This window comes from Macrosteles quadrilineatus, unplaced genomic scaffold (assembly GCF_028750875.1).
Source record: "Macrosteles quadrilineatus isolate MER2022 unplaced genomic scaffold, UCM_ALF_1.0 Scaffold_2__2_contigs__length_208266976, whole genome shotgun sequence".
NCBI lineage: Eukaryota > Metazoa > Arthropoda > Insecta > Hemiptera > Cicadellidae > Macrosteles > Macrosteles quadrilineatus.
The window spans coordinates 72,512,458-72,526,058 of record NW_026542595.1 but is presented as its reverse complement, the minus strand read 5'-3'; the positions used below and the strand labels follow the sequence as shown (position 1 = coordinate 72,526,058).

Below are 13,601 nucleotides of genomic sequence, written 5' to 3'. Positions count from 1 at the left end.
GTCAGACCATAGCAGCAAATTTTCATTCATTGACTATATTAGAAACATTACTAATCCTAGAACAAAAACAAAAGGAAATAGTTGGTGGAGCAAAAACAATATTTTCTTAGTTCGAGCTGATCCTGTTAAGGTCCTCGCCCGGAGGAGCAGTAATCTGGTTACCTCAAATCTGTTAACCAGATGCAATCTCGGCGAACCGCTTAATTGAACGACACTAACGAGCCAAACGAGTTAATTGTTGGCTAACCAGCCTCGTTGTCGTTATATCGTTAGTGACTATCAGCTGATAGCTTTGTATCGCTACCGAGCTCTGTGTTCGCAACCTCATCTTCGCTGAATTAGGTTCTACGAACTTCTAAACCTTTGGTAAACTCACGCTACCACTGGTTTTATATTTCTCACTTAACTAATTCTCTGGCTATACAGAATATGTTTGATTAATATCTACTTTACTCATACAGTTCTTTGCTACTACTAGAAGGGATTCTAAGTTGGCCTACATGTGAGGCCTGTGTGTTGGTCTGGTTCACGATCTGGATTATGTAAAACGCTGTTATTTTTTATGCTATTTATTGAAGTTCATTGAATTGGGTTGGTTTTAACGTTAGTTTATAGGTTCGCCTGGAAGAAAGTGATACCCAGAATTAAACCAACTATTCGTTATTTCATTAAGTATTTGGAGGGGAGGTGTTATTTCAAAAGGGGAATTAATATTGTGAGAAAATGTATTTCCTTACGTAAAACTAGAAGGCAAGCTACGATAGCATCAGTTGCAATATCAATATATAACGATTGATCGTTGCGATATCAAATTTGTCTTGTGTGATCTTAAAGATTTCAAAAAAAGGTTTAAAAGTTAGGTGTACGGTATGTTTTCAATTTGGTCTGTTAAATACATACATTTGTGAGATACGCCTACCAAAACCAAGAGAATTTAAGTTGTCTGGGGATAGCATCCTAATCCTAGTCAACAACATTCTTGCTAGACGACATTGAATCAAAAACACAGACAAAAAAGAAAACTTATAAAATTTAAAAGACATTTTCCGCTAACCTTTAAACCCACCAATAATGGTAACCATAAAAATAAGCAGTCAATTTATCCATTTAATTCGAGTGTATTGTGGTTTTGTTGTAAAACAATCTAGGGCAAATTTACTATATGCAGGAATTCTATTAACAGCAAATGTTGCGGCAATTTTAGGTTAGTATATTTCACCTTAGCACCGTCAATAATGCACATCAAACACAAGGAAACAGAAAGGTGGCTTGTCGAGTGAGCTGTTAAAACTCACGAAAACGCGTTCATAACTCGAGCGTAATTGTAATATTTTACGGTTAGACTACAGTAAATTCACCTTAAAACCCATTTCCTGCAAGTAACAGAGCGGACCAGCCACCCACTGGGCCGAGAGTAATGCGTATTAATGCTGAGAAATAGAATTAGCGCCAGGGGACGAGGGGGGGGGGGCAGGAGGGGGTCGAAAACATAAATCTAGGGGTTTTTGCAGAGAGGCTATCAATTATAACAACTAAACACGACCGCCGCCGACTCTATATTAACCCTTCAGCTGCAGACCGCTTGGATTTGACTTATTAAATCTGGGAGATAAACGCCCGCGAGGCTTTTAACGCTTTCTGTGATTTTTGTTAAATGCAATATTAATTAAACTTCCGCTCTCTTATTTCAAAATAAGTTCCGTTGATGGGCATAATAAACAGAGTTGTAGAATATAATGAACTCTTCATTATAACGGTTTTGTTTTGTAACGAGTTGTCTGCCTACAATTGTAAACATAAGTTCTATCATAGATAAAACATACTCCATGTGATGGTTAGTCTATGGTTCTATAAATCAGCTTAAAAAAAACTACTAATAATTTAGAAGCTAAATTTTACATTATATAAATGTAGAACATAGCTCTACAAAAATCTTATTTGCGGCATAATGCCTGAGTGACAGTGTAAAGAAGAGAAAAGTTGCAAACCATAGAATGTTTACATCCATCATTGCTATTCTCACTGTTCAAGGATCCAGTTAAATAATCCTAGTTGCCTAGCGAGTTCAATAAGGTTACCCTGAGGGTCAGGAATTGTATGAAAACCTTCCTGAGGTAGGACAGTTTCTCGGCAATCAGGTAGACCTGGTAAAACATAAAGAAAATACTGATAGGCTTTCATTTAATACAAATAAACTAAAAACATATTTGTTTCAGGTTGATAAAAAAGAACAGGATTTTTGAGATCGATGATGACGCATTTTCAAACTTGACATCTTTACGTGTATTGTAAGTATTTTACCACAAATTTCATAACCAAGCAAATGATCTTAAAGTGAATGTTTGACCGTAAAAACAGAACAACTGGGAAGTAATTACTCAGCCATGTGTTCAGTGTCAGGTGTTTAACCTTTAAACTCTATCGATACACATACAACATTCAACGGACTATTTTTTTGGCACATTAAAAGAACACAATAAATAAATGTAGGAAATGTTACAGGCAAAGTAGTCGCTCTACACATTACCTAAAATGGACCAGGCAAAAGTATGAAACAGCTCATTAAGTGTCCCGGAACTCTCTCTAACAATATTTTAGGGCATTGTACCTGTGTAAGAAACATATTATATAAATATCATATAAAATTTTTTAGGAATTGCTTAGTTACTTATACACAACCGCCATTTCTTTTCACTTGTAAATGTTTTACTAAAAAGTAGTTGAAGACACAAAATTGAAACCTTGCACAAACATATATGACAACTAGGCAAAACTGCAAAACAATTGTGATTTTTTTTAATTCATAAAACAAAATGGCGGCTATTTCAAATTTTATGTCTCAAATAACTCAAAAACCGTTGATTTTACAAAAGTTGAAATGAAACAGCTGGTCTCGGTCAGTAACAAAGCCCCACAAGACATAAAACTCCATTCTACATTCATCTGTCACTCATATTTTGATTAAAATACTGTATGCACGTTCTCATCTAAAAAAAAAAATGAATGTAATATATATGCACTATATTTGATTTCCTTTATTTTGAATGCAATTAATCTTCATTCATTTTTTATCTCCATTTCCAATTAGGAATTAAAGGTCAAATATACTAAATTAGCATTTTCAGACCTATGTTCTTATGAATCATTCCTTTATATCTAAATGTTGAATGTGCTTTCGAAATGCATATTTTTTTGATTACCATCTATTTAAAGGATTTAAATAAACCCCTAGCACACAATTTGAATTGTTTCTTGACAAGGCGTTCACAGTTGTATGGGTAAACCGAGCAGTTACAGAGTTCGTTTTCGATTCTAAAGGTTGGTTGAGTACCCAGATGCTATGTATTGATGTACCATTGGGCTGTCCATCAACTTTTGCTATCCAAAGGTCAACGTTGGATAGTGACAAGGCCTAGGTTTATACTGTTATTTTATGACAATAGAAAAATTACAGTACTTGAATATAGCCAAGTTTAATGCTAACAACTGCTTTATGTTTGACAGAGAGTTGGATGACAATCACCTGACCATTGTACCAGCTGCTCTCACCAAGCTCACTGCGTTGCAAGAACTGTGAGTCCATATTATATATTTCTTATCCAAACAATTGTTAAATTAAAATCCTATCAAATTTTTGTAATAATTTTAGTGACCATTGTTCTTGAGATCTAAATTCGCAAGAATATTTTTGAAATTAATTAATTGTTATATATTTAAGGATATATAATATTTTACACAATATTGATATGCCAACCTCAACAAAGAATAATAGATTCACGTAATTGTTTAATACAAAGGAACTAATTTTTGGGTGTTATTTGTTGGGCAATTGTTACATTGTGATTTAGGAGAGTTATTAAATTGATCAGTAGTCTAAGTCTCGTTTATGTGCCAGATTTTTCCTAATTTTTATATATTATTAACAAAATCTTTTAATTCTTAAATCTTAAAGACCACCAAAAACTTTTGTTTTGCCCTTTTAAGGAGTAATTTCGTAGGTGATGGTGAACTATAGGATGTAACCCACAGAACAAAGATATATCTCTTTGTTAAGCTGTTATGTATAGCAAGTGGGACAAATATTACCAGTAAGTTACAAGATAGGGGTGTTAATAAGATGAGCAATAGCCTCCTCTTGGTACTGAAAAAATATAATGCTTTTCTCGTATTTCAAGTAAACATTAAATAAGTGAGTTTCATAGGGAAAAAAACTTTCATAAATCAAAAACTTGTCATCGAATCGGTCCTTCTTCAGAAGGCGTAACAATTTAATGAAAAAATTTGTATCGTTGCCCATCAGTTTTCAAAGCTTCATCATTCTATTTTCACCCTCCTTGAAAAATCCATGGTCTGATTTGTACATCCAAAATGCTTGTGATCACATGCCGATCTGGCAATGTATTTTTCAACAAAACGTTCAGAATCCATTAGGGACCGTAAATAAACGTCAGTCAAACTTGGCACGATGTTTGAAATACAAAACACATTCGTACATTGTATCGTTAGTTACTGTGTTTTTTTTTCAGCTAAATTTAGTGTCTTGGATTTACATACATTATATTTAATGTAGGGTATATTTTTTATAGGCTAATAACTTTATTTTTAGGTGTATATTTATCCTATTGTAAAAATATATTTTTAACAAATGTTAGATAAATTAGAGAATATACACAGTACTGTACTTCCTGTGAATTAATTTATCATAAAAACAAGTTTTATCACCAATATTCTAGTTCTAACTCTGGATTACCAATATTTTAGAGTAATACCAATGAATAATTCTTTGGTAATACAATATATACTCGTATGTAAAAAAATAAATATGCATTGTAAAAAGACAAGATATAATTGTCAGTTCATAACCCTTTTAAATTATTTTTCTTTTATTTCCAAGTTAGCTGTAATTTAGTCCTACTATTACAGTCCTTCAAAATGTCCTTATACATGCTGTACAGGTAGCCTATTTATGTCTATGTATATTTTTCAAGTTTTTATTTGTGCACTTGAGTTGAGATACATTTCGTAACCTTAAAGTATAACATTAATAATTTTCAGTTTCTTGTTTGTTCACCAATTAAATTAAAATTAATATCTATCTTGTTTCATATGAGAGGCAAAAGTTCTCTTATGTAAGGTAATTAGCAGGATAAATATTTAGGGTCTTGAAATGTGACAAAGAAAACAAATGTGTTGGTTCTGCTGAAATAGTGAATATTCACATGTTTTTTATTTGAAACATTGTGGAGAATATTAAACGTGCTGTAGGTATTTTATATATGCGTACCCTAATGCGATATATTTTTACCTGGCCCTGATTTTAAAATAACGGAGAAATTTTCCTGTGGGGCTTTTATTGGATTTTTTTAAATATTTATTTTGAAAATTTTATTAGTACCGTAACTAAAATAATATTGTCTTAAATTCTCTAAGAAGTAATGAAATTACTTGTTTAAAACCAATTATTCCTTATTTAATGGCAAATTCCAATAAAACTTTATTTGTAACTGGTAAAATATAAACTACATAGGTACTATGTAAAAAGTTATACTCGTCAAATCACATACTTAACTACAATCTATTACGAAACTCTTTCAATAACACTGTATTATGAGTAAAATAAGTGTATGTTCGCCAAAGTAATTTCGAGAAAGTCAGCAAAACATTTCTCTGACAAGCAAAAGTAATGGAGCAACTTTTCTATAAATTTTTACGACTGGTCGAAGTGAAAAGTTGAGGATGAAGCGGACCGATATTACAAATAATTCGTTGCAGTCTGGATGGTATGACTAACGGTTATTGTAGCGTTGTTACACTACTGAACCATGCAGGGCGTTCACCTCTTCTGCACTAGACATATATCTCTCATCCCTCACACCGTGCCATTGATATGGTAAGTTTATTGGCAAATCACAGCGACTATCAACTACGTTTCCCTCAACTTCCGCACAGTCATCACACCAAACTTGGTCTTGCGCCAACTTCACTTCCGATTATGATAATCACTGTAGTCTATCAAATCATTTCACCTCCTTAAGAAGTCATCCTTTGTTTGGTAAAAAGAAACTTAAGATTTAAAATGTGTGTCCTAATTATGAATTCGATTCCCATTTTTCCTATACTTCATGCTGCCACATGGAGTGCAGTAAACCATTTACTGTGTACTAGTTAAGGATCTAAGTTTAAGTAAGGATAAGGATAAGGGTAAGGATAAGGTCTTAAGTAAGGATTTTATTGGTAAATTGTATTGCCTCTTGTTATTTCAGAGCCATTAGAGTACATGGTACTGATAATTTTACACTGAATTCCTTTAAAACAAAGTAAAGAGTACTGATGCAATGTAAAAGCTGTACAAAAACTAAGCAGCACTTTCATGAAATTTGTACAAACTTATATCAAAAGGCTGTCTGTATTACGCAAAGACTAAGATATCCTGATTAATGTTTGTTCTATTTACTATAGATGCCCTACAGATATTTCATAGTAGTAGTGTGATCATGCATAGTAATGGTATGGATTTTAATTTAAGTGAAACTTTGTAACACCATGTAGGTGAAAAAACAGTTGAATGTTGTTTTAACATTAGTGTTAATAGATTTCTGTGAAACAGTGATATAATTTACACAGTATTACACATTTTATGTCTTTTATGAAAAGGTTTACATTATAACTTATAGGAATCTTACATTATTAGATTTCTTATTACTGAAACTTCTCTACCAAAGTGACAGAATGGCATTTTTGTCTAATTGTAAGAACTATTTGTAACAGCCATTTAAGAGCAATTTCACAATGTTTTATTATTGTATCCTCTAAAATGTATTTGTGGGGGATTTTCTTTTGTGAGTCACATGGTCAAGAGATTGCGTAAGTAAGAAGAAACACCTGCTACCTTAGATTAGAAACCTTTTAGCAATAATGTAATAAATTAATGTGAAAAAGCAATGTTCAACAATATAGGATACTTACCCTCTGTGAGATAGTATGAGCGTTATAATAGACAAATAAAATAAATATAAACTGTCAAAGGAAGGATTCCCGATGTGCTGCTAGGAGTGCAGTCTAGTTAAGACACTATATCATAGACAAATAGAATAAATATAGACTGTCAAGGGAAGCTTCTGGTGCCCACCGCTAGGAGTGCCATGTGCAGGCAAGGTGCGCAGGAGCCGTATGGTACCAGCAGACACTGCAGCGGTGTGCGCCGTAACTACACGGCACTCCTAGCGGTAAGCGCCGGAACATATGCTATCCGCAGCACTGCTGCCGGTCTATATTCATTCTATTTGTCTATGGTCGTATGCTATCAGCAGACGCTGCAGCGGTATGCGCCGTAACTACACGGTTCTCCTAGCGGTGGGTGCCGAAAAATATGCTAACCGCAGCACTACTGTGGGTCTACATTTATTCTATTTGTCTATGGCGTTATGAAGATTTTATATGGGATAAAATAGGTGTCACAAAAATCTGTTAAGGTTTCTCTTCTCTCTTAAGTGTTTACCTTTGGCTACTAAAAAGACACAAACATAGAAATTAAGGACATCTACTTTCTAATACTTAGCCTTAGCAGTACGTTTGTTGAATCACTCTAAAGGTAAGGAACCATTCAGTATTACTGACAAAGTGACACCTTAACAGGTCCGTCTCTGGGAACCGCATCAAGTACATCCCTGCAGGAGTCCTACAACACTCCCGGGGCCTCGCCCTACTGGAGCTCAAGGGCAACCCACTCGTTGGGGTCGACCCTCACGCATTCTCCTTCCTGCCAAAGCTCAGGAAACTGTGAGTATCATAGATATACATTTTTTAGTTTACACAAGCACATAAAGCGTTTTTACGTCAATTGGATGACAAAAGTTGAGGAAAAGAAGGATGTCTCTGCAACTACACTCGAGTAAACATGTGTTCCCTTTCACTCAGAATAGTAAAAGCAATGTTTTAATTTCAGTTAAGGGGAGGTCCCACTGAAAATTCTAAATTCTTAACTGTGTATTATTTTGAGATATTTTAATTTTATTATGTAAAATTACTCTACTTGAAACAAAATAACTATTTTTTGACCACTTGTAAACCACCCCCCTCCCCCCCATTTAAACCGAATTTGCAGCCTTTCACAAGAACCGCTAAGGCTTTTTAACTATAAGTAGTAGATAGATGATTGAAGTGTCATTTGATAGAGTATATTACTGCAAACAAAGTTATGTATTAGTTTAAAATTATCTCTTCAGATATTATTTCTACAAGTTTTCAAATTAAGAAAATAACAATAAAATGTTCGCAATATTACAAAAAAATTAAAATAATAAAAGTTTCTTTAGATAATTGAAAGCCCATACATAACTTTGTCCCTGTATATGTAAAGAGTAAGCATACAAAGTTTCACTGCTGTATCTCTAATACCTTTTGAGCCTTAGCATTTTTAGTAAACCAACTCACGGTTTTCTCTACTTTCGGGAATCACGCGTTTTCTAAAATCAATGGTTTTTGTTAAATTTTAGCCAAAATAAGAGCTCCTAGTTCACTATTTAAGTTTTTATTGTTTACAAGTACTGCTAGTGTTACTTTTAAGAACATTTTTGGTCAATATACTTACATAAAAATCTTTTTCAGGCATATGTACAATCCGTGATTATACAAGAAAAACACCGAAGTGATGTTTATTTCACCAAAAATTCGAGTGCACATTCAACTTTAAATATTTTTTACTCTATGAAATATGTAAATTTACATCAAATCGTTGTGTTTTTCTTATATAGGAAGATTTTAATAAAAAATAGGTACAAAAAATAAAAATCCGAAATTTTTGAACATTTTCAGTGGGATCTCACCTTAAAAATTATTCCGTTTTTATCAGCTAAGCAGCTGTTCAATAGTTAAAACAAACAATTGGGAGTTTATGGTACAAACACATAGAATGTGTTACCTTCCCTCCCATTCCCATACAATTATCACCGCCCCATACCGCTCTCTGTGTGTTCCTTTGCATTACAAAGTACATACTGTAATTGTTTTTGACATAGCCACATCCTATGTGATTGCACCCGTAAGTCACTAACTTAAATAAAAGATATTATCTTTTTCCAGTACACAGGACACTAACAAACTGTTGCAACTTTTGTGCCTTAGGAGCCATACTTAATATAGTAGGGTAAACACGTTTTTTGTAGTTTTCTAATTCTAAAAAAATAACTTCTCAGGAGATTTGATGATTAAATGATTTAATAACTAGTGTACCTGTTGCTCGAATTTGAGCAATTGCGAAATATTACAGGCGTTATTTTAAAACGAATAACAGTCATAAAGACTCAAAGATTATGGAAACACTCACGATGTACTTAACAGTTCTATATAATCAAAATTTCTTGTAAATATGTTTCATTTTTCAAAAGCTGATCTTGTTTTGTTAACGTTTTCTACAAATATTTCCCACTCATAGCCACATTAGGTTGTCCATAATAACGATTATAAACTCTAAAAAAACACATTTCCTATGTTTCCATAGTTTGCAAATCGGCTCTTTTAACCCTCCGAGTGTCACGTGTTTTGGCCTTAATGTCAGCCTATTTTTTGCTCATTTGCAAGATTTTATTAAAACTGATCTGAGAAGCTTAAAAACAATGTTAATTATACTGTTCTATATACCATTTTGTTTGGAAAATCTTAGGCTTCAATATTATATATAAAACATAAGGAAGATTTTTTTTAAAAAATTTTTTAGGTAAAAAAAATGTATAATTTCGAAAAAAAAAAAAAAAAAAAAGTTTGCGCTCAATGAAATTGTATAAATTATAGGCCTATAAATATTTGAAAATAGCCACTTTGTTCAAAATTTTATGAGGATTACAAATATATAATAATATAAGGAAGTAGATTTGCAAATAAATAAGTTATGGGCAAAAAACAGATTTCAGTACATAGCGTTTAGCTAAGAATGCATAGCCCAACCATAGCTAGGAATCTGGCTGATAATTTACATCAATATCACTACCTACTTCTTCAGGATCATCAACCAGCACTTCAAAACCACTTAAATCTTCTTATAATGCACCACGTATATCACTACTTTTGATTTTTAACACTAAAACAATGATAAATGTAATAAAACACATCAGTCATCGGTCCGAGGGTAACCTAGCTGTTTACAAATACACGCACGTCAGCTCAGTCAGCTGTCTGCTACAATATTTTCGGAACTAAAATGAATAGTGCTTAGAGACAGACCTCTGGAGAAAGCTTAGAATATTACGGAAAGAACGATACCTAACTCAATCCAGTACAGTCCGATTCAGTTAGTCATAGAGCCTTCGCCATAAACAGTGTTCGCGAGTCGCTGTAGCGACGCACGACACTATACAAAGTGCGTTACGCGTCGCTGCAGCGACGCATGACACTCGGAGGGTTAATGATTTATCAAGAAATGCAGCACAGTGTCCAATAAATTGAAATCAGTCCTAAATTGAATGTGAAATCTTCAGGCGGCTGTTGGAGAGCACACTTAAACCCAACACGGAAGGGTGCTTGCTGTATTCGGTTATCAACGACAATAGCATTATTTGTATTTCGTTTGCGTCTACCAGTTAAAGTTCGTCGGCCTCCTCTTATTAGCCGTCCGAGGTCTAATAGTTTCCATTATGTCAAACGTTTTTTTGGTTATGTTTTGATTTTGTGCAAATAAAAACTGGTTATATCTAATAAATCCTTATAGCACATGTCTCCAATTTTAGTGTAACCAACCGTTTGAAATATTAGTGTCAATTTCAAAGTATTCATCTGTTCAAATGTAAATAAACATTTTCTCCCTAAGAATAACATGGGAACTTTGAAGGCCACTGGGGCAGAGCCCTGATGGAATTCCAAAGTTTTTTTGTTTGATGGCAAAACTACATGCTAAGACCTTTCTAACGATACCTTGGACATGGTGATCGGTAGCACCACCGCTCCAAAACAATTATGACAATAATATGCCTAGCGTATTAAATACCTATATAGATTTCAGGTTTTTTACGGGTTGTTTTTTTTGTTGACCCTTAAACAAATCAAATGGTCAAGAAATAGCTCTATGCTTATTGGACAACAGTTTTCTAATCAAACACAAATTTAACTCAACAAACCCAGGCCTATTCTTAAGGCACAATTCTCTATGGAAAGGTTTCTGTTGTAATCTTTGAGTTTCAACAGTGGGTCTTAAGACTTCTGGGAAAGATTAATTATTTTACATGTCTTTAAAACTTTTCAATTTCAGTATCCTGTCGGACGCCAAGGAGCTGAGCAAGTTCCCCAGTTTGAACGGGACGTCCGCACTGGAGGTGTTGCGTCTGGACCGCGCCAGTCTACACACTGTACCCCCCACCTTGTGCCATACCTGCCCTCGACTGAAGAGTCTGTGAGTCAACAAACGTTCTTAAGAGTTAAAATCTGTCTACTTTAGAAAATGAAATTAGTGTCAGATATATTAAAAATGTGACTTTTTGTTGAATGCCACAAACTCTCAACATATTTTATGAATAATAATAATAATAAAAACATACCATTTTTATTAAACATTAAAATTATTTAATTCATATTTCATTTTTTATAATTTCATATTTTATAATTGTTTATGTAAGTTTATATTTTGTTCATGATGTATAGTATGTGAAAAACAAACATATTGCTTAATTTTATTTCAGTTAGTTTTGAGTAATTTAGAAACTGTGCCGTAAAAATGTTACTAAGTCAAGTTGTCATTCACAGGTTTGTAAATCTTGTTTAAATTTTGAAATAAGAAAACTATTTATAGGATTTCTTTACGGTAACAGCATTATTCAGTACATGCATAGACCAAAAGAATTAAATATAGACTGTCAGCCGTGCTGTGGATACCATAGGTTCTAGCGCACACCGCTGGGAGCGCCGTGTAGTTTACGTAGCGCCATTGTAACTAAATGGCGCTCCCAGCGGTATGTGCCAGAACCTATGGTAACCGCAGCACGGCTGACAGTCTATATTTAATTCTTTTTGTCTATGGTTCATGCTAGCTTACGGTATAAGTATTTTTACAGTAAAAATACTTGTTTTAACTACGGAGTTTGTGTTTGTTCCAGAGACATAAAATCAAATCAGCTGACCTCAGTACCTGATATCACGGCTTGTAAGGATTTGAGAGTTCTGTAAGTAAATATTTTACTCATGGTGTACTACTATTTTGGAAATTTTGCAACTAATTGTAAATCTGTTTGATTTGTATGGATTAGATCAAGTCTTTGTGCATATTCTTTAACTTCCAGCCATTAAATTGTGCCGTTGCAAATGAAAAAGACATGATCACATGGATGATTGTTGATTTTAGACCTATGCCTCTATACCGGTTTTGTTAAGGTTTTAACCTTATTAGGTATGTAATATGTATCATGCAATATTACCTTGAAACAACATTATCTCCTGCTCAGGACCTTCGAGGAACCACTACATTTAGCTGGGTAGCTCAGTGGTTTTAGTGCTCAACTAGTAATACCAAGGCTGGAGGTTCCATCTGGAGGAGAATCTGAGGCTTTTTGATGGATCAAAACTGAACTCAGCTGTCCTGTTTATTGGAATTTTATATAAATGGTCCTGATGGCTAATGAAACAGCTGATCTAAGTAACAAAGCATCTTACTCCATTCTACACTCATCCTTCATTCATACAGTACTTTTAAAATCTGGAAATTAGAGAGTATAAATAGCTTCCTTCCTATCCTTTGTGATTACTATAACAACAGGTTTTGGACTTACCACTTTTTTCACAGGGATCTCAAGGGTAACAAGATCTCGTCTTTGGAGGGTCGACTGTTCCAGGGTCTCTCCCGCCTACATGATCTCCTGCTCAGCCACAACCTCATCACTGCCATCCCACAGGATGCCTTCTATGGCCTGGAGAAGCTTCAAGTCTTGTAAGTATAATGAAATCTGATATTACTAGATTAAACAACTATCGCGGTTAAAAAGTGCAGACCTAATGGTTTGAATACCTTCAGTCATCCAGTTCAAATTAAGCTGTTTTTCTGCGACGTAGGTTTCATCACTTTGCTGTGCAATAATTAGGCTCCAGTTTAATATGTTAAGTCCATTGGACGTCTTTCCGTTAAAGCTACCATAGTTCACACGATAGAAACACGAATACGAATTAATATTCATTTACCGATCGATATTTACAAAACAATATAGTTGTGATTGGAGTAGTTGCTTGGATGTCTCCCGTTGTGGCCGGTAAACTCACATGTATTCGTCTTTGTTTTTTAAATACCAATCGGTAAATTTTCATTTATTCATACCCATGTTTGTGTTGTGTGAGCGATGTGCAGCTTTGACAGAACAAAGTCAAATGGACTGAACGTTTTGAACTGGAGCCTGGAGTCTAATTGTTAATGTGCTGAAACCTAGGTCGCAAAAAAACGACTAATTTGAAATGGATTACTGGAGTTAAATCATTATTAGTTCCCAAACAGTTCAGGGGTGTTTCCACATCACATGAAATAAAAAAAATAATAAATTAAGAGTTCAGAGCCATAAACAGTTAAAATAATCTGGTCATTTTATTCAATAAAATATCTGGTATTCATTCAGTCCAACTAGTTCGGCCGCTTA

General features: G+C 34.0%; 1 protein-coding gene across 1 annotated transcript in view; it reads left to right on the top strand.

The window, feature by feature from the left end:
* The window catches only part of LOC128985362 (lutropin-choriogonadotropic hormone receptor), a 384,665-nt gene that overhangs the window by 361,382 nt on the left and 9,682 nt on the right, over window positions 1–13,601 (top strand). The window contains exons 7-12 of the mRNA XM_054404789.1: window positions 2,217–2,288; window positions 3,505–3,573; window positions 7,636–7,779; window positions 11,240–11,380; window positions 12,081–12,146; window positions 12,764–12,907. Of these exons, the coding sequence (XP_054260764.1) occupies window positions 2,217–2,288; window positions 3,505–3,573; window positions 7,636–7,779; window positions 11,240–11,380; window positions 12,081–12,146; window positions 12,764–12,907 (636 nt within the window). The remainder of the gene's footprint in view (window positions 1–2,216; window positions 2,289–3,504; window positions 3,574–7,635; window positions 7,780–11,239; window positions 11,381–12,080; window positions 12,147–12,763; window positions 12,908–13,601) is intronic.